Source organism: Varanus komodoensis, unplaced genomic scaffold, assembly GCF_004798865.1.
Source record: "Varanus komodoensis strain SLA01 unplaced genomic scaffold, ASM479886v1 scaffold1, whole genome shotgun sequence".
Classification (NCBI taxonomy): domain Eukaryota; kingdom Metazoa; phylum Chordata; class Lepidosauria; order Squamata; family Varanidae; genus Varanus; species Varanus komodoensis.
In genome coordinates, this window is record NW_025335268.1 from 62,390,372 (window position 1) to 62,409,566 (window position 19,195).

The 19,195-nt window shown below is 48.1% G+C and overlaps 1 protein-coding gene across 1 annotated transcript; it reads right to left on the bottom strand.

Annotated features, from left to right (window-relative positions):
- Positions 1–1,607: 1,607 nt before the first annotated feature.
- Positions 1,608–18,898, bottom strand: PRDM13 (PR/SET domain 13). The gene is made up of 5 exons (XM_044430286.1): positions 18,389–18,898; positions 15,157–15,288; positions 14,921–15,041; positions 2,786–3,343; positions 1,608–2,683 (listed from the first exon to the last, which is right to left on the bottom strand). The coding sequence occupies exons 1-5, from the start codon at positions 18,896–18,898 to the stop codon at positions 1,608–1,610; spliced, it is 2,397 nt and encodes a 798-aa protein (XP_044286221.1).
- Between the last annotated feature and the right edge of the window lie 297 nt (positions 18,899–19,195).

Genomic DNA, 19,195 nt, shown 5'->3' on the forward strand with positions numbered 1-19,195 from the left:
TTAATACCTTGGGGCTGACAAGTACAAATAAGACAAAAAATACTTAGAAAAAAGTTCAAGTATTTTTCCTCCACTTGTCTTTTCTCTACAACCCAAAAAAAGGCACAGTTTCTTCTGGACAAAGTTTCTGTAGGAAAAAACACTAGGCTATAAAATGAATCACTGTTGCCTCTTGGTCACTGAGTAGGAAATGTAAACAGGAATGCATTTGTCCAGCAGGAACTGTATCATCTGTTTGAGCCTCACCCTAAATAAATCCAGTAATTACTTGGATTAAGATTCTTGTTAGCCTTGATATGAGTTCACTAATTTCACCCTATCCTCAATATGTTTGTTTAAAAGCCCACTACTTTGGGGTGCAATCCTATGGAGCTTAGGCAGAAAAAAGGCCTATGGTTCCCAGCATGGGATTAATATGCGTTTTTATATCTAAATTTGCATAGGATTGTACCTTAGAGATGCAGGAAGCTACCCTATACTGCATCAAACCATTGGTTCATTGAACCCAGTACAGTCAACACTGACTGGCAGCAGTTCTTTTAGGGTTTCAGGTGGCACTGAATCTGGGACTTTCTGCAAGCAAAGCAGGTGCTCCACCAGAGCTATAGCTCCTTTGCAAGCGAGGCCAGGATCTTAAACATAAATTCTCAATGGGTTGTATCCCATCTTAGTCCTACTTAGAGCAGACTCACCGAAAGGAATGGGACTTGTGTCAGAATAACATTAGATAAGTGTACTGGATACAAACCAATGCATCAGTCCTAAAGAAAACCTCACACATTAAGAATCAGGACTGGTCCAAACACCCTTAAACCATATTTTGAAAATAACTTTCAGTGAAACCACCAGTCTTACTGTCAAGTTCAAGCATTTTGCTTTAATGCAAGGACTGCACTACCTATTCCCTTGAGGAGGTAACTCCAATTGCCATCACTATTTTTTCTGAGGCAGTAGCTCTAAGCAGGGTACCTGGCAGGAGGTCCCACTGAAATCAGCAGGCCTGATAAGCTTCTGAGTAAACAAGATGAAAACTGTACCCAATTACTGGACTGGTTTTGAGGATCTCGGTAGGGAAACAAGTTTCTCCATAATCCCCAATAGTTTTACCATATAATCCGTAACATTATCCAGTGTTGTAAGCAATGGTGGAGGGAGAAGGAAATCATTCGCCAGAGGCACCTGAAAGACGGTGGAATACAGGTACGGAAGCCAAGGCTCTCCATGTGTACACGGAAGTAAGCTCCGCGCTGCTCAATGGGGCTTTGATGCCAAAACTGAAAGGAAAGCAAGCCCCATTGAAAAGAGGGGGGGCTTACTTCCTTGTAAACATGCACAGGTAAGCGTGTGTCCGTTTGGAAGGGCGGGGAACTCCTCATAATGTGAAATGTTTATAGGGGACGCATTAGAGAGAGCTAGGACGCAGCCAGAGCCGCAATAAAGCGAGACCTCGCCTTCGGAAAATTCGGTTTATGATCACGTGGATTATGCGAAAACTTGTCGTTTATTCAACAGAGCGCGGAACGCAGAGGGAAGCAGCAGCTTTGGCGAGAGCACGGTTTTCCCCTCCGCCACCAGTCTCTGTCCCACCGAAACGTCGCCGCTTCGGCTTACTGCTGCTCCTCGGCTCTGCAGCCGCCGCTGCTGCCCGTGTCCTGGTCGCTTTGATCGTCCGTGAAACAGACGTCGACGTCACTCTCGTTGTCCGTCTTTGGCTCCGGGAGCTCCTGGCGCGCGTAGCCGGCGGCGTCGGCGGCGGCGAGGGCGCCACCCCGGTCCTCCCCGCTGCTGCCGCCGCCGCCGCCGCCGCCTTTGGGCAGGCTCTGGCCCGGGTGCCGGGACTTGACGTGCCTCTCCAGGTCCCTGCGCCTGACCAGCACTTTGCCGCAGAACTCGCACCGATAGGGAGTGTTGCCTTCAGCGTGCAGGCGGATGTGCTTGTTGAGGTTGCTGGGGTCGCCGAAGGGCCGCAGGCAGACCTTGCATTTGAGCGGCTTGTAGCCGGTGTGAGTCCGCATGTGGATCTTCAGGCCGTACTTGCGCGAGTACAGCTTGCCGCAGTACAGGCACAGGTGGCCGGTCTTGGGCTTGCCACCGGCCGCACCCGCCGGGGCCGGCTGCAGACTCTCCAGGCGGCTGCGGCTCTTCTCGGCGGCCGCGATCTCCGACAGCTGCTGCGTGTGCATGGCGATCTCGCGGTCGATGCTGGCCAGCGAGCCGAGCTCGGCCGGGTTGAGCCCAGCCGCCGCCGCCGCCGCCGCCGCAGCTGCCGCGGCCGCCCCGCTGAAGTACGACACCGAGTCCGGGTACTTGAAGAGGTTGCCGAAGTGCAGCTTGAGCGGGTAGTAGGGGGCGCTGTAGAGCAGCTCGCCGTTGTAGACGGTGAAAGGCATGAACGGCGGCAGGTTACATTCCCCGGCGGCGGCGGCGGCGGCGTAGGGCTTGAGCCCTTCGAAGGGCGGCAGGGCGGAGAAGCGCTCCAGCCCGGCGGCGGCGCCGCTGCTGGCGAGCGGCGGGTAGCGGCCGGCGGGAGGCGAGAGGCTGGCGTGGAGGCCCCGCTCCACGTGCTTGAAGGCGGACGTCTCCTCGAAGTGCGAAAGCAGCGGGAAGCCGCGGACGCCCCCGGAGTAGGCCAGGCCCGCCGCTGCCGCCGCCGCTGCCGCCGCCGCCGCAGCCGAAGGGGGCGCTGCAGAGCCCGCGTGGCATTTGGCGTGGTGGTGGGGCGCGGGCCCGTGGTGCGTCTGCTGCGGCGGCTGCTGCTGGGGACTGTGGTTGTGGGAGCCGCTGCCCGCGCCCAGCGGCCCTTCGCTCCCGGGACGGCTGGGCTTGAGACTCCCCAGCAGCAGCTTGCTGAAGCCGCTGCCTTTGCCCTCTTCCCGGAAGGCAGGGCAGTCCGCCTGGCTCGCCTTCGCCAAGCCGGTGGGCTTGAAGGCCGACCTCGCCCCGGGGTAGAAAGAGAAGCCGTTGCTGCCGGCGGAGGCGCTGCCCAGCAGCCCCAGGAACTGTCCCGGGGCGCGCCCCGCGCCGACGCTCATGTCCAGGGCGCGCTCCTGCTCCTCCCTGGCCGCCTTGCGCCCGCCGGCGCCCGCCTTGGGCAAGGGCGGCGAGCCCAGAGACTCGCGCTTCACGCCCTCCCGGGCGCCGCCGGGGCAGCTGGACCTCAAGGGCGCCGGCGTGGCTGCGGGCTTCAGGGCCAGGCTGAACAGTTCCGCCGGCCTGCCATGCTCGGGCGGCCCCAGGAAGCCCCGGCCGTGGTTCAGCACGCAGTGGAAGTGGACGTGCGCCTTGAGGCTGTTGGGGTACTTGAAGGTTCGCCAGCAGTACCAGCAGATGTAGCGCTCCTCGCCTAGGCAAGAAACACAAACCAGGGCTGTTAATGGACAGCAACGCCAGTGCAGAAACAGGAAGGCGAGCCATCGCCTTCGACGGCTTGTGGGAAATTGTGCGGGGCTTGGGGCGTTCCTGGGTTTCGGAAGCCTCAGTCTGCCATTCGCTAAGCAAATCTGAAGGTGAGAAATCCTTCAGGACTGAATGCAGGACAAAGACCACGTGAACAATGGTAGCTAATGTCCCGAAGTCCTCACTTGGCCACCCACAGATGAAATGCAGTGTTGCACTTATTGTGAATATTGAACAAATAGGGCTTTGGAATCCTTGCAGCTAATTTCGGTCAGCAACTGAGGAGAATTGGATGACGTTTTGGTTTTGTTACGGAGCACAAAACTGAGGTGAGGCAGTGTGGCCTGTCTCCTGGTTTGGTGCTGCCAACTGTCAGTGTGAAGAACATTCATTTTACCCATAAGTGCTGTAGAGCAGGAGAAATCTACTTCATGGTCTTCTTATATTAATCTTTGTTTGACTTATGCATTCTTACAAACTTAGATCAGTCAGACCAAAGGAAGTCAGTTCACACATACCAGCTCTCAACCTCTCTACCGGTAAACACATAGACAGATTAACCCAGATTAAAGACATCACCATTACAAACTGACCTTTGACAGATTTGATTGGGACATCCAGTGCATTTCTGCCACCCGGAGCTGAAGTCCAAATATACCTGGAAGGCAGCTGTACTGCACCTTTCAGATAGGGCTGAAACACACTGTCACTATTTATTGTTCTTACTAGCTACTTGAATTCTGTAACTTGCTTGTTCACTCAATAAAGCTGGGAAAGGCTTGCACTTACATTTCTCTGTGAACAAAATTTGGACTCAAGGCCCAACACTAGGTCCTACCAGCTGTCAGGAATCAACATGATTACAGTCAGGAAAGTCATCATTCCAATTGGACCATCTATGGTCAGAGATACAAAATCAGGCCCAAAACTAATACTCTGACATAGTATCAGGGGCTCTTTTTCCTGCTATGTTAAATAGGGAAAGATAGTGATACCAGAGTGATAGAATGGAAGAGTTGGAAGCACCTCAGAAACTGTCTGGATATGTTCATAAATAATGAGAGCCACCTCTTAGATCTCCAGACATTTGGTTGAGTGGGGTCCATGAAATCAGCCCAGTCTCACTGATTTCAATGAGTCTACCTTATATATGACTAAATCTGGAAACAATGCTTATGACGCATAAGTAGGCTAGAAGCCAACCATGTGCAACCAATCATATGCAAATGATAGTGAATAGTTTAGGACCGTGTTCCAGGTGGGGCAGGCAATGTCAATTGACTTGGGTTTAAATCAGTTCAGTAGCAATGTAACTAAATCATCTTTAAATACCTCAGCTTAACTGGATTTTGATTGAGGACTAAGTTACTATTTTATTTCTTTACCACAAATAGCCACAACTCTCAGGGCAGTTTACAATAAATTTTTATCCCCTTCTTTCTCTAAAGCAGAATTGTAACTCTCATCACATAAGTTCTGTATTGCCTGAAATGCTGGAGTTTGCCTAATCATGGAAGCTAAGTAGGGTCTGGCCTGGCTGAAATCTGGATGAGTTACTTAAATGTTGTGAACTTCCCAGAGAGCTTCATCTATGAGCAGTACAGAAACGTGATAATAATTTCTCACCATGGAAATACTGGCTAGAGCTGATGGGAGTCACACTCCATCAACATCTGGAGGATCACCAATTCTCCATCCTTGCTCTAAGGAAAATCCAAAATCATGGCGGCTGCACACCTAGGAATGCTTTTCTGGAGTAAGGCCCATATAATCTTACATGGGACTTACTCCTGAGTAGAAACACAGGCTTTCACTAAATAAGCGGATCCTCATTGCCTGTTTTTGTTCTCTCTAGGGAAGTTGCAATAAAATGATTTTACTAACTTGTTGCAAGTCCATGTATTTACAAGCTTAGCATTATAAGAATGTTTGTGTCTTCATCCAGTAGTGCTGCTGGTCATTTTAGGCCTTAGACTTTTAGTCCCACTGAATTCAAAACGACTTGCTTCCTAGTCCTTCCTAGTGTGTTTATGACTACAGTTTAAAATGTTCCTGTCACATGTAATTGCTTTATGCCTGTACTTAAAGATTACTCTTTTATTCAATAGATGCCCCTCTCTATAACTGGTACCGTTAGGGAGTTTGGGGATGGATTTTTCCATTGTGTATGACTGAAGGGAGGGTAAGCATGTTACTGTGAAAAACCAAGCTAAAGGAAGAGTTGCCTGAAACCAGAAATTCAGGAGTGGGTATTGTATGTGAACCTTAAACTACTGGTGCTTTTTCCTGCTGAGTACTTTCCCTTTTAATGCTGATGCGTAAAAGCAGTTGAGCTGGGGAGAACAGCAAACCCGGAGCTGGGTAGCCTCTGGACTGCAGGAGGAGGCAAAGGGGAGCAGCTGTTGCTTTGCCTGTGTCCGGCAGCCCATCTGTTGACATTTGCAGAATAGGTAGCGTATGTCAGGGAGTTGACTCAACAAAACAAAGGCCAATCTAATGATCATGAGCTCCTCATTACCAGGGGAGACAATATCCTATATGTATGGGCCATATCTAATGCATCCATTCAAAAGGGGATGCCCCCTATGCACCCCCCCATCCTTAACCACTTAGCATTCCCTAAGGCAGAACAAACCAAAATGGCCTTTTATGTGCTTGTTACTTCATGCTGCTGTTTACAAGCTTTACTTCTTTTCTGTGCTTTGGACTGACCTCTGCTGAAAGGCAGAAAACAAACCTTGGACATGCGCTGTAACAGCAGTAATATCCAATGTTAGTCCTATGTAGAATAGATCCATAGGATAAATGAATGGGATTTAAATTAGTTATAGCTTAAGACTATTTCTGTAGATTTACTTAATGTAGAACTAACATTGATGATGATGATAGCCTTGCATTTATATCCTGGTTTTTCCCCTCTTGTGAGGAATCCATACTGGCTTACATAACTTTATTTTATCTTCACAACAAACCTGTGAGGTAGACTAGGCTGAGAGTGAGTGGTTGGCCCAAAGTACTCCAGAGAGTTTCATGGCCAAGTAGGGACTTGAACCTAGAATACTCCCACTAGAGTGAACCTGAGTGGTTTAAAATTAGCAATTGGTATTTCAGGCTATAAAGCATTCCTTAAAAGAGGCTTAAGCTACCTTGGAAGTCTTTCTGTCTTATCGGAAGCTGAAAGAGACATGTGAAAATCCCTTCCTGGGACAGATAAACAAAGGTGTTTGGTATTTCTTATATGTGTATCCAGAAGCCCAGGGAGGATAAAGTTTGTGAAGTCTATTTTAATCTCTAGAACCTCTCTAGGATGATCTGGAGGCTGAAATACCCTTTTTTGTAGAGCTATATGGTTAGCTTGCTTTTTCACCTGCATCTAGTAGTACTTAATGCTCTTCCCTTTTTCCTTTGGTTGAACAATTTTTCAGACTTTAACCCCTTCCAGTTTATATACCAATCAAGCATTGCTAATAAGTTTTGTAATCAGGAGCTGGCTAGCCCAGCAAAATTCCTGGTCACATCTTAAGTTGTCTAAAAGAAATTGTTGGGGACAGTGTTTGGTTGCTGCTCATTAATGAATCATCTTAGAATTAGAAGTTTCATGTTCTTGAAAATCAAGCCCATATGCAGGAAAGGGTGTCTAGGAAACATAAAAGGGATTGAAGAGATAGTATTTCCTTCTGATCAAAAGAGTAAACCAAACAGCCTTTTGTGAAGATGCTGAGTTCAAGAATCAGCAGCCAATGTGAATTCATTGGTGGAAAAATAAAATTCTAGTAGTCCTCCTCCTCCCAAGGTCTCCCTATGCTGTTGGGTTACAGTGCCCGTCACCCCTATCCATTTGCACAGAGACAAATGCAGACTAGAGACAATAGTAATCCAAAACTTCTGAAGGTGCAAGATTGGGACAGGTTGAGAGTTTTATCCAGTGTTAATCTAACTTAGATCCTATTTAATGCAAAGGTCTACCTAGACAGGACTAACACTGGATACAGCCCTGAGTTTAGTTGATTAATAAATGCATAGATCCCAAAGTATTGCTTTTCCTTCCTAAAGTTCTCTGGCTTCTTTCACACATGGCCCTTACTGGCATGTCAGTTTGCCCTTGAGGCCTTTCCTTGAGGGCGGGCAGGAGGGTGGGAGTATGAAGAGAAGGAGAGTGCCTCAACACTCTCCAGTCCCTTAGTGATTGTTCACTTGCAGCCAGCCTTCAGCAGGGTCAGTAATCCCATTACTTTGCCCTCAGAGAAGCAGGTAAGCCGGTTGCAAAAGCTAAATAGGCAGCTGCTAGAAACCTTCACAGACTAATAAGTCTGGATTGGGAAGTTTTCACAAATAGTAACAATCCTTAAGACCAGGCTCCCCCTGGCTGTACCCCGCTCCTCCTTTCTGCTACTAAGAGTCCAGCTTAGTCAATCTGGAACTAAATGGAGTGGATTGAACACTTTTATTAAACTAGGATTGACTAGTTTGATAATGCCATCCACTTTCCAAGCCAGGTGAGTTTTTTACAGTTTTTCTCAAAAGAAAACTGTAAAAAACATCTCTTGTGGGAGGTTGTTGTTTTAGTAGAAGAGACTACTTAGGAGAAGATCTACATTTTTATTCATTTCATATTTTAATTGTAAAAACTACCTTTGGTAGATACATCAAAAGGCAGCACTCAGTCCTTATTAATGTATTCCATTATATTATATTCCATTACATTTGTATCCCACCTCTTACAAGGGATTCAAGGCAGCTTACATAATCCTTCCCTGGCCCAAAATCATCCGGTGAACTTCATGGTTGAGTGGGAAGACTAGAACTCAGAACCCCTGTGTGCCAGTCTAACAGTCTAACTGCTATGCCACGCAGGCTGCCTTGAGTTTTAAAGCTTTTCTAACTGTCATGCCAAACACCTTTACTAGAGAGTGTGTTCTAATGAATGTAGTGGAACTCACTTCTGAGTAAACATGCAAAGAGTTGCCCTATTAATGCATATTAGACTCACCCCTTCAGCTCCAGGGTTGAAGAATGGTGGAATAGAAATGTAACTAATATTGCAAACCTATACAGTGTTGGGACATTTGGTCTAAAAAGCAGTTTGGCACCCCTGTCTTAAGAAGAGTTGTCAACTTCATTTTGAGTGGGGGTCCTGGATATGTAACAGTTCCAAGACTGAAAGATTCAGGTGCATAAGGCAATGTGTTGGGGAAATGCAATGTGCATAAGGCATAAGGCAGTGTGCATAATTCAGGTGCATTAGGCAATGTGTTGGGGAAAGGGTCTGTAACAGAATGTTTGTACTTTGTGTAAATTATCAAATAAGCAGGAGCCCTGTTAGTGGGGACAGAGGTGAGACGATGACAACTTCATGAAGCCGATCTTGATTTCACTGGAACTTCAGTCATACATATTTTAGGTGTCATTAAACTGAGTTGCTGAAACAGCTAGATCCGTCTGTGCAAATAAATTGTGGTTCAACCTGGTTCCTACTGTCTCCAGTCCTTGATAGGATAGTGCTTAATGCACTAGGATGCATCCCTGGAAAAATAAGCGGTTGACTAGAAAAACATGTTTCTGCTCCTTAATAAATCAACTCCAATATACACAATCTGCAATGGTTGTGTGAGATTTCAAACAGCTACATTACTTGCTACCTCCAGTCTGGAAACAGAGGGAATTTTATTGTTTATAATGAATTAATCACTGAGACTGAAAGCAGGAAAAAAGAAACAAAACAAAAGGCTTCCAAATGGTTCAATCCTCTCAGGCTGCAGTCTTGATACCCACTTACCTGGGAGTAAGTCCCAGTGACCTCAGTGGGACTTACCTCTAAGCAGGCCCTTACATGATTGCATGACTAGTGATGCAAAGAGGTATTGCATTTGCTGTGATGAAAACAGCTGTATTAGGGAAATGCAGAGTTTACAGTGATGGAAGTGGCTGTAGCACCAGTTTTCCATTCTACATTTCCTTTCAGTTGCAGTTCCCAATGTCTCACATAGCAGATATTGGAAAGACACTGCTAGTAAAAGAAACAATATTGGGCTGGAGAGATTAATGCTGCAACTTAGCTTATAGATGATAGATAGCTTATCTAATGCTGTTGAAAGGCTACATTGAATGGAAATATATTTGTTTCCTATTAATATGGCACTGATTTCCAGCAGAAATCAGAAGACATAGAAACAGAACGAGTCAGAAGGACCCTCCCAGGCCATCTAGTCTGACCCCGGGCTCCAGCCAGCTCCACTCATGACATGCCTACCCTACCATACCCTACCAACTGTAAAGAAGTACTTCCTGGCATCCAAATTGAACCTTGGGTCCCTGAACTTTTCTCCATTGGAATGTGTCCTGCCATCTTCTGCAGGGAAAAACAGGTCTGTACCCACCTCCATGTGGCACCCCCTCACATACCTATATGTCGCCCACAGGACCTGTTCAGAGACTTCTCTTCTTCAGGCTGAAAAGACCCAGCTCCCTCAGATTCACCTCAAAACTTGATCTCTTTTCATCACCGCCTCTCACCCTATTCCCTCACAAGAAGGGTAGTTCCATTCAAGCATTGCCAGTTGGTGCAAAAATACATGAGTTTTATCCTACAGTGTGACACAGTTTTCCATCCACCACGGATGGGTATTATGGGAGTTGTATTTCTAGTACCTGTGGAGGGTGTCAAGTTGGGGGTGGCTGGCATCATATTTGGATAGAGCAGCTACACCTCCCCAACTAATAGTGTGGTCCTATGTCTACTCAAAAGACTATCCTGCTGATTTTAATGGTGCTTGATCCAAGTGAACTAGGCCTCAGTGGGATACTTTGTGATATCTGTATCAGAGCTAAAATCTTCCAGATGCTACTGGAAAAGTTTCCTGATTAGCTATGTAATGAATAATATATCTCAAGGTTATACAGAATGATAATCGAGAGCAAAGACACAACATACTAAAACATGAAAGGGTGATTACCTGTGTCTAACTGAAGAAACTGAGTGCATGCTTTCTTCTTCATGTTTGATGGGGCTTAGTGCCAAGTGCAGTCTTCTCCAACCCCATTGCCATGGACTGCAACTACCATCAGGCTCAACCAATATGGCCAATGGTCAGGAACGCTAAGAGTTTTAGTCCAGTGTTAGGGAGGGCTGCCTTAGACTAGCAGTCTTAGCATCAAAGCACAGGTTTCTTTGCACAGTGAAGGCTCTAAGTTCAATCCTTTCCACCTCCAGCTAAGCATGGAGGTGCCTGAGATCCCGACGCACCAGCTGTAGCCTACTGAAATTCCATTTGCAAGTAAGGAATGGTAAGAGCTGCAATCCAACACATCTGAATAATGCCCAAGTGAGCAAGATTAAGGTCTCCCACTGTCATGCCCCTGGAAGATCAGTAAAAGTTGACATTTATTTGGGATATGAAGATGAGATTAATGCTAGTGTCCAGAACTTTTTGTAATACGAGTTTTCTTCTATTAGAGGTCTCCTCTGATCTCTCACACTAAAATTGTTACTTTTTTCTGTTTGGATAATTCCTTTTTGGCAGTTTGAGGGAATTTCCTTTCTTTCTTTTTGCTTGTTCCAGAATACAGTTCCCTGTAGCACTTGGACTTGAAACAATGAACGGTTTGGCCCTTCTAAAGGCATGAATTAGGTGATAAACAAACTGGCGAGAGCTTCCCCAACATATATCTGCATCAACTTTCAGTGGCACACAGGATCATAGGACACATTAGCTACCAAGGTATACTAAAATGTTCAGGCCAGTGCTAGCCAATAGCCAACCTTCTTATTGATTCATCAGTGGGATTTTCAAGTACCTGGAAGAACAGGTCTGACTTCACTGGGACTAATTGCCTTAGAATCAAATGCTTCATTTTAACTAATGATATTCCATTCAGATGCACCAGTCCTGTCATAAGCCAGAGTGAGGCAGTTGGCTCAGGCAGCAGATTCTGGGTGTCTTGAAAAGGGAGCAAATTGTTAATTGCTTAATTTGTTACTGTATTTTTACTGTCAAGGACAGGAAGGATCATTGTGGGATTTTCTGCCCCTTGTGCAAGAATAATTTGCCTTATTTTGGGTCCTCTGCTCCTTGACTGAAGTGGGGTACCATTTGTCATTCTGCTTCAGGCAGCAAAATGTCTTGGACCCGCCTTGGTTCCATCTCATGATGCCACTCAGTACTGTGCATTTTTACTCAGTTGTAAGAGCATAAGTAGAGTCCTATTGGTTCGGACAAATATGTAACTAGTCCACTTTTCTGCTCCCACCATGGCAAATCAGAGGTCTCTGGGAAGACCACAAGCAAGACATGAGGGCAATAACACTCTCCTGCTGTTGTTTCCCAGATGGTAGAAGTACTATATAGCCATCATTGATAAATGCCTCATTCCTAAACCTGTCAAGCCACTTCTTAAAACCATCTAAGAGCCAAAACACACATTACTTTCACTCTATTTTTAGCAACTGTGTGCTTAAAAAAGAAAACAACTTTCGAGTAGGTGCAGCATCGGCACCATGCTATGATGTGCATACTGGCTGGTGACCCTGCGCCTACCCTAGCATAAAAATGAAGAGCAAAGGGATCTGTTAGATGCAGAGTTAAAGTAGTATCTATTGAGGCCCTAAGTTAGGGTCTATAAGGACAGCTGATGGCAGCAATTTCCATAGTTGAGCTATGCTCTGCTTTTCCCTCAACTTGCATCAAGCATTTCCATCCTCCCTTTCTCCTAAATAGCCCCAAAGTTTGTAACCAGTTGTCCTGGGAGGCATTCCTCAGGCTACATCAGTTACTCAGAAGCACGTGTCACTGGCTTCAAGGGCTCTCATTCCCAGGGACATGTACATAGGTTCTTAATTCTTCAACTCAATGCTCTGCAAAGCTCAGCTTGCAAAGGCTGCCACGTCATCATTTTTTGAAGGCAGTGGGGCTCCCTTCCAAATAAACGTGCACACTGGATGGGACTGAATGCGGATGAAAGCCTTCTATAGGTAGGCTGCCCCATCCACAGAGTGAGTGGAAGCAGGATTTAAGCTGCTGCTCATAGTGATTCATGACTGTGCTAAACCAGCTTGGTTTGGCCTGTGTCATTCTCTGAAGTGTAAACCCATCGGAGCAATTCAAGTGAATGGGGCACATAGAAAAAGCTTGTGCTCTCTTGCAGAAATAAATTCCCCTGGAATCGTTATGTTTATAGGGCTGTTGGATGCTTTACGGCACCTAATACTTCATTACACCTAATACTGCAGCTTCATGGATTCGCTGAATTTCTGTTCTAACTTTCTGCTCTTTCCCTCTGGACCACACCAGAAATGCAGCTCAAGACAGCTAGCAATAAAATCCACATTGACAAAATCTTAATTAAAACATATTTTGGACTGCAGGAAGGCACCTAGTGTTCAGTTGGACTTAGTCCAAGAAACGTGTGCAAACAATTGTCATCAGAGTCTCACTGTAGATTCTACTGCTGAAGATTATTTCCAAGACAGCCATTACACTCACAGCATTTTAATGGGATTCTGTTGTGTTATCTTCTGAAAATTACTTGGGCAGCACAGTAATCTGCAGATATGATTACAGGACATGAAGATTCCCAGGGCTTCGTTTACTTCTCTGTCAACTTGTCTTGAAGCAAACTCATTTGAGTCAATGAACACAGGGTCATCCCCAAGCTAGAGTGTGTTGGAAAGGAGAGCTGGAAAGGATATCAGGATGAAAACAAGAGGATGCAAAGGTTCATTACCATGGCGAAAATGCACCCTCAAGAAGAGGAGGAGGAGGAAACTAAAATCCAGTTCAAAATATAAGCTCTCGGCCCATGAATAATGAGGAAGGGGCAATCCATAAACAGAAGATATCTTGCAGCTTAGCACCACAAGAAATATCTAGTGAACTTTGTTCCATTTTGTCTCAGGAATTTCTGAAGACTTTCGAGCAGAGGGTAGTAGTGTCAGACACCTGCAACAGTTCTGTGTGCCAACATACACATACATTTGACTGCATTAAAAAGGTTATCACTGTTGCCTCAAAGATTAACAGGATCCTGCTGTTCCAAGAAAGCAGGTAAGTATGGGTACAAGTCATAAAATGCACAAAGAAAAGAGCAAGGAAAAAACAGGGTGCCGGAAGACTTTTAAACAGGCCTTTTTATAATAGGAATGAATATACAGGCAGGTGTGCTTGCGTGCATGCATTAGTGTGTGGAGGATTTTTCACGTTGGAAAAGGCAGATCAGTAGCCTGGTTGAAATGTTCCAGTATTTTGCAAACAGTATGACAAGAACAGTATCTGTATGCATTCTGCTCTAGAGATTAACTGTGCTGGGGAGTCAACATTTACGTGGATGCATTTTCATTCTTGGTGCATGCTAGCTGCAGTTCCTATAGCTGCTAGCTGTGGCCCATTTCTGCCTCTTCATTGCAGCTCGACCCACAATCTTGTTCAGCCAATTCAGTTTAAGGAGCTTCCCTCCCCTTTCTGCACCCACCCTCTTTCACCCCCACCCAAGTATTTTCACTTAACTTGACTAAGGTCTTCCTGTCTTTTAACTGTAAATCAACATTTCTAATTAGAGCTAACTTAGAAGCAAACCCCATTAATGCTAATGAAAGTAAGTTCCAGTTGCTGCCCAACACTGCTTTGCAAGAGACCCCATGCTTTTTGAGCTAAAAGGCACCACTGCCACTGACTCGGTTCAGGGATCTACTTCCAAGTAATTTCACCCGGATCCCCAAGTTAAATGCTGCCCAGGAAAACATGATAAGAAAGTGATGAGGGTCACTGTCTTTGCATGTTTAGATGGAAAAAGCTGATGGAGAATTCTGGGAGTAATAAGTCTTTGTCTAAACTTGCATCGTGACCAATAGGATTGTGACCAAAAAAGTTTAATTGAGAGCCAGCGTGCTGTAGTGGTTAAGAGCATGGGACTGGGGTGCAGGCAAGCTGGGTTCCTGTCCCTGCTCAGCCATGGAGCCAACTGGGTGACTTTGGGCCAATCACCAAATCTCAGGCCAACCTACATCACAGGGCTGTTGTGGGGATAAGATAGGGGGAGGAGGAGGAGAATTATGCAAACTGCCTTGAGTTCTTTAAAAAGAAAAAAAGCAGGATATAAATCTAATAAATAAATGAACGACTAATATCTTTCCCTCCCTCCCCCCTTTGCACACTCACACACTCTTTAAGCACACTTACTTGCCAAATAAACCAGTGTTGATTTTAACCGAATAATCCACGATTATTCAACCTACAATATAAACTGGCCTTCCTTACATGAAGTGGGATCGAGCTTTTCGCCCTTTGTCCTGCGCTTAACCCAGACAAGGGATTGCACTCCTCAGTGAATGACTAACGTGTAAACTCGGGAGGGCAGACTTCGGAGTCAAGCTGTTTAGGATTAGAACGAAGGGGCGCGACCCTGTTCTTCCTGCGGGTCAGAGCAACCCCCCCGCCCCCGCTCCGAAAGGCGAGGCGAGGCAGCCCGTAACGCGGCGCCGCGCGGCTGCTCTGCCGCCCCGGGCGAGTCGCTGGCCAAGGTGCTGCAGTACCTTTCTCGTCGTGCGTCGGCGTCGCCGTGGTGGGGATGTCAAACCACTGCGCCAAGGAGTTGGAATACCACACGGTCAGCTCCTCGCCCGGCTGGACATCTCTCAGCGCCCGGTAGAAGATCTAGGAGAAAGGAAGGAGAGGTCCCGTCAGCGGCCGAGGCGGCGGGGCAGCTCGAGCGGCCGAGACCGAAGGGCGCGCGGTCCGCCGCCAACGCCACCGCGCCCAGCGCAGGTACCTGTCCGCCCGGCAGATCTGCAATAGCTTCCAAGGTCTGTTCTTGGGAGTGTCTGGCAGCCCGGATTAACCCTATCCACTCCACAGCGGAGCCTCCGGCTTCGTCCACCAGTTCCCCTCTCACCATCCGCACCTGGAACACAGGACGGCAACGGCTGTCAGTCCGACGGCCAGCGCTATTGCTTCAGCCACCGCTTCCGTGTGTGTCGAGCAGCTCGACAAAAACGTGGCTTTCAGACAAAAAGCCTTTTCGAAGGAACGGCCCGTTCCTTTCTTTCTGAAGTTTAACTAAATTCTGCTTTACCTCGACCCGACAAAGAGCTCGTGCAATGAACAGACGAAGCAGAAGGGGGAAGAGACAGTTTACATCTTAAAGAGTAGGGCCTTGGGGATATCATGGCCATAAGATTAACAACAGAGTAATCCCATAAATAGGATTACAAAGTCCTAGTGCCTTCCGTGCAATTTACTCCTAACTTGATGTGTCCTGGGGTTGCAGCCTAACAGAATAATCCTATGCATGAGTCTACTCATAAATAAGCCTCGCTGAGTTCAGTGGGTTTTACCGCTAGGTAAGCACCCACGGCAGGGCAACCCTCCCCAGCCATCGCCAGTCGCAACTTGAGGAAAGCAAGGCCATTCATTCTTCAAGGAGTTTGAAGACCAGTTGCGGCGGCTCGGCGGAATGGGAGCGCTCGCTGGGAAATTCCTATTCTATTAGAAAGGGTCTTGCTTTCGAGGAGACGCGCCTAGGTGTGCAGCATTACGCCTATCCATTCAGTTGGTTATCGCCCCTTTTAGCTGGCAGTGTGTCCCCATAAGCGTGGTGGGGACTCGCAGCTTTCGTTTCGTTGAGTGCATTTAACAGACTCATCCCCTTAAATCCAGGCAGTACTGGGGAGTTTCACCCAGATCTTCGATTCGTGCATTTGGAAAGAACCCCACTGACTTGAGCGGAGCTCCCTTCCATAGATTGCCTTTAGGATCAAACTTAAATATTAGTCGATGCAGGGTGGCTTAATCAGAGATGAATATCCAGTAGCCCATCCGCTTTGAATCCAAGTGTTTCGGCTTCCTTGGTTTGCGTACTGTGACTATGAATAAGGACAGCCAATTCTATTCATTTTTACCCGTAAGTAAGTCCACTGAATACAGTACTAGTTACTCCCAAGTAAGTGCGTTCAGGATTGTAGCCTCAGGCTGGAAACCGACTGTCCTATTTTCACAAGCGCGCTGAGACGAAGGAGCCCTGCGGTCAATAGTTCCCAAACTCCATATGTTCCTTTTAAAAGCATCCCAAACAGAGTGGGAAAACTGTTCTGGTCAAAGTCCCTTCCGTTTCTTTTCATCCTCACTGGCCTTTATTTATCGCTGCATCCTCGTATTGCTTCCTTGGACCAGCCTTAAAAAATCATAGCCATTGCCAATGGATGCATTTACATTGTATGGGCTCCAAGCCCCCGCGGGGCAATTAATTAACAAGTAAGATAATCAGCCGCGTTTCAGGAGCAGGACGAAGCGGGCAGAAGCAACTCCGTTTCTCCACAAGTCTGTCTCATCCTTCATCATCTGCTTGGTCCTACCCAGGGACAGAGAGAGCGCATGAGGAGCTCCCTCGCTGAATGACCAGGCAATAAAAGTCACGCCAACAAAGGCAGCCTAAAGAGCGCAAGCAACGCAGCCAGATGAGAAATAAATTTGAAGGGGCTGGCAGAGCGTTTAAAAACAATTAAAGGGCATTCAGCATCCGAGCGGAACTTATGACAAACCTCCGTGCTTGGGAAGAAAGGAGACAACGTCGCCTTATGCTAAGTTCATCCGCGGAGATGACTGGAAGGTTGCATATAGCCCCTCGTTAACTCCCCCCCCCCATACACACACACACAAAACACGCACACACAATCCTTTACACTTTGGGCTCCTCTTATAGACTTCTTTGTAATTTGCACGAAAGAAACGCCAGTATGAAGCCGCTTGGGGAAATCAGCTTGATTACGCCGGTCCTTTTTTCTTGGCAAAATCATTTTATTTGGATTGATTTTTTTTAAATGCAAAATAAAAATGGAAACTTGTTTGTTTGTTTGAAAGGGGGACAATTTCAGTGATAAAAGACAGCAGATGAATGAGATATGTGGCTCATGGGGGGTTGGGGAGGGGTGTTTGTAGAATCACCCGCTGGATTCATTGCAAATCTCCTCCAATTCTTCCCTGGGTCACTCTGTCCTTATCATCTGGAATCTATATAGACCAAGTGGAGGCAACCCTGCGGTTTGCTCCAGCACTTCATGGTTCCTGGACCCCTTTTCCCCAAACTTTTCTCTTATGTGCGTGCATTTTTACCATTCGTACGGTCGCTAGCCGAAGAAATCTGCTGCCACAACAAGGCTCAGACTGTAAGGTGCTGCCCAGGACTTCATCAGCCTCAGTTCAGATTATCTGTGCTTAGAGGCCGGTTTTGTTTTGCCTGAGGTTGGCTGCTGATTTGTTCGCGTGTTTTTGTTTTGTTTGCCTTTCCTCGTCAGCTTTCTCCTGTATAAGAGGCAAATCTTACCGTGTGGCTTTGGAACTTTGCGCTTGCTTTCAGTTTCATCTAAGATTTATCTTCCACCCACTTCCCCGTGCAAAACCGAAACCAACCACCCCGAATCCCGAAAAAAGCTGGCAAAAAATGAGGGCATCCAGCGAAGGAGCTGGTATCGCAGACAGCAGGGGCTGCGACATTAACTCATTAATTTAATGAATGACTAATTAAATTTAACGAATTAATTTCAACCCTGCCTTCACCGCCCTCGTGACAATTCGGAGTGGGGCGGGCTTCAGCCAGAAGAAATTATTCGTTCTGAAAGCCAGAATCCTGGGGATGGGGAAGAAAACAAGTAAGTAACCGGCGAGGCTGCTGACCCGCCTCCCGCTGCCCGGTTCCCGCACGCCATCCAGGGCGCACGTCCCAAGTCCGCAGCCTCGCTCGGATGGCCGCGGGGTCGCCGCAGCGGAAGCCCGAGACGGCCGCCCCCCGCCGGACCTCTCGCCTCCCCGAGGCTCGGGAAGAGGGCAGCGCTTCGGGTGAAGGGGCAGACCTCTCGCCGCCTTTCAGCTCCGAAGCGGGGCGCCGGCCGTGGCCGCGCCGTTCCTGGCCAAGACGCCGAGCGCCCCTTCGCTCCTTCGCGCCCCTCTCCCTCGCCCGCGCCGCGCCCCTGCCCTGCCCTGCCCTGCGCCCAGGTGGGGAGCGATACCTTTTTCTTGGGTCCCGGCTCCCTGCGATCGGACAGGTACTTGCCCAGTTTGAAGGTGCCGGACACGGGACCCAGGCGCAGGCCGGCCGGGATGCTGCTCTCCGCGGTGACGTTGGGCGCCGGCGGAGCGCGGCTGGGTTGCATCGCGCTGCCCCGGGGAGCCGCCGCGGCGCTCGCCAGGCGCCCGCGCTGGCCGGGGCGGCGCAGTGACAGCGAGAGGAGCGCGGCGGGACGCGAGGGCAGGGCAGGGCAGCGCCCGCGCCGCGCCGCGCCGCGCCGGCGTGATCTCCGCCCGCAGAGTGACGCGCCGGCGGTGCGCGCCGCCTTTTCAAGCGCCGGGCGCGGGCTCTCCCCTCGGCGCGGCGCGGCGCGGTGCTCCGGGGCGCCCGGTTGGGGCGGTGAGAGACTGGGGCTCCCGGAGCAGCTGCCGAGCTCCGCCGAGAGGGTCACATGGAGCTTTTCCCTGGCGCCCCCGCCCCCGCCCCCGCCCCCCCTCGCCGCGCAACGCATAATCGAGGACTTTCTTGAATGGGGCGGCCAACAATGGCCCAGGCGCCCTTCCCGTTCCTAAAAATCCAATTTGTCAAGGGCAAAGAAAAGGCGCTGGTGAATCAAAGGTCTGGAGGGACCATTAATCCTCAGCATGGGGGATTGTCCCCGAGACAGTTACGATATTTTAAGTGACAAATCCACTGTATAATTTCTCCATAAATTTTACTTCCTTCGATTGTTCCTCGACAAACCAGTTTTGGAAAAGAAGGGAGTGTTTTAAGTCTACTTGGCTGAACCTTTTGTCAGCCAAGAGAC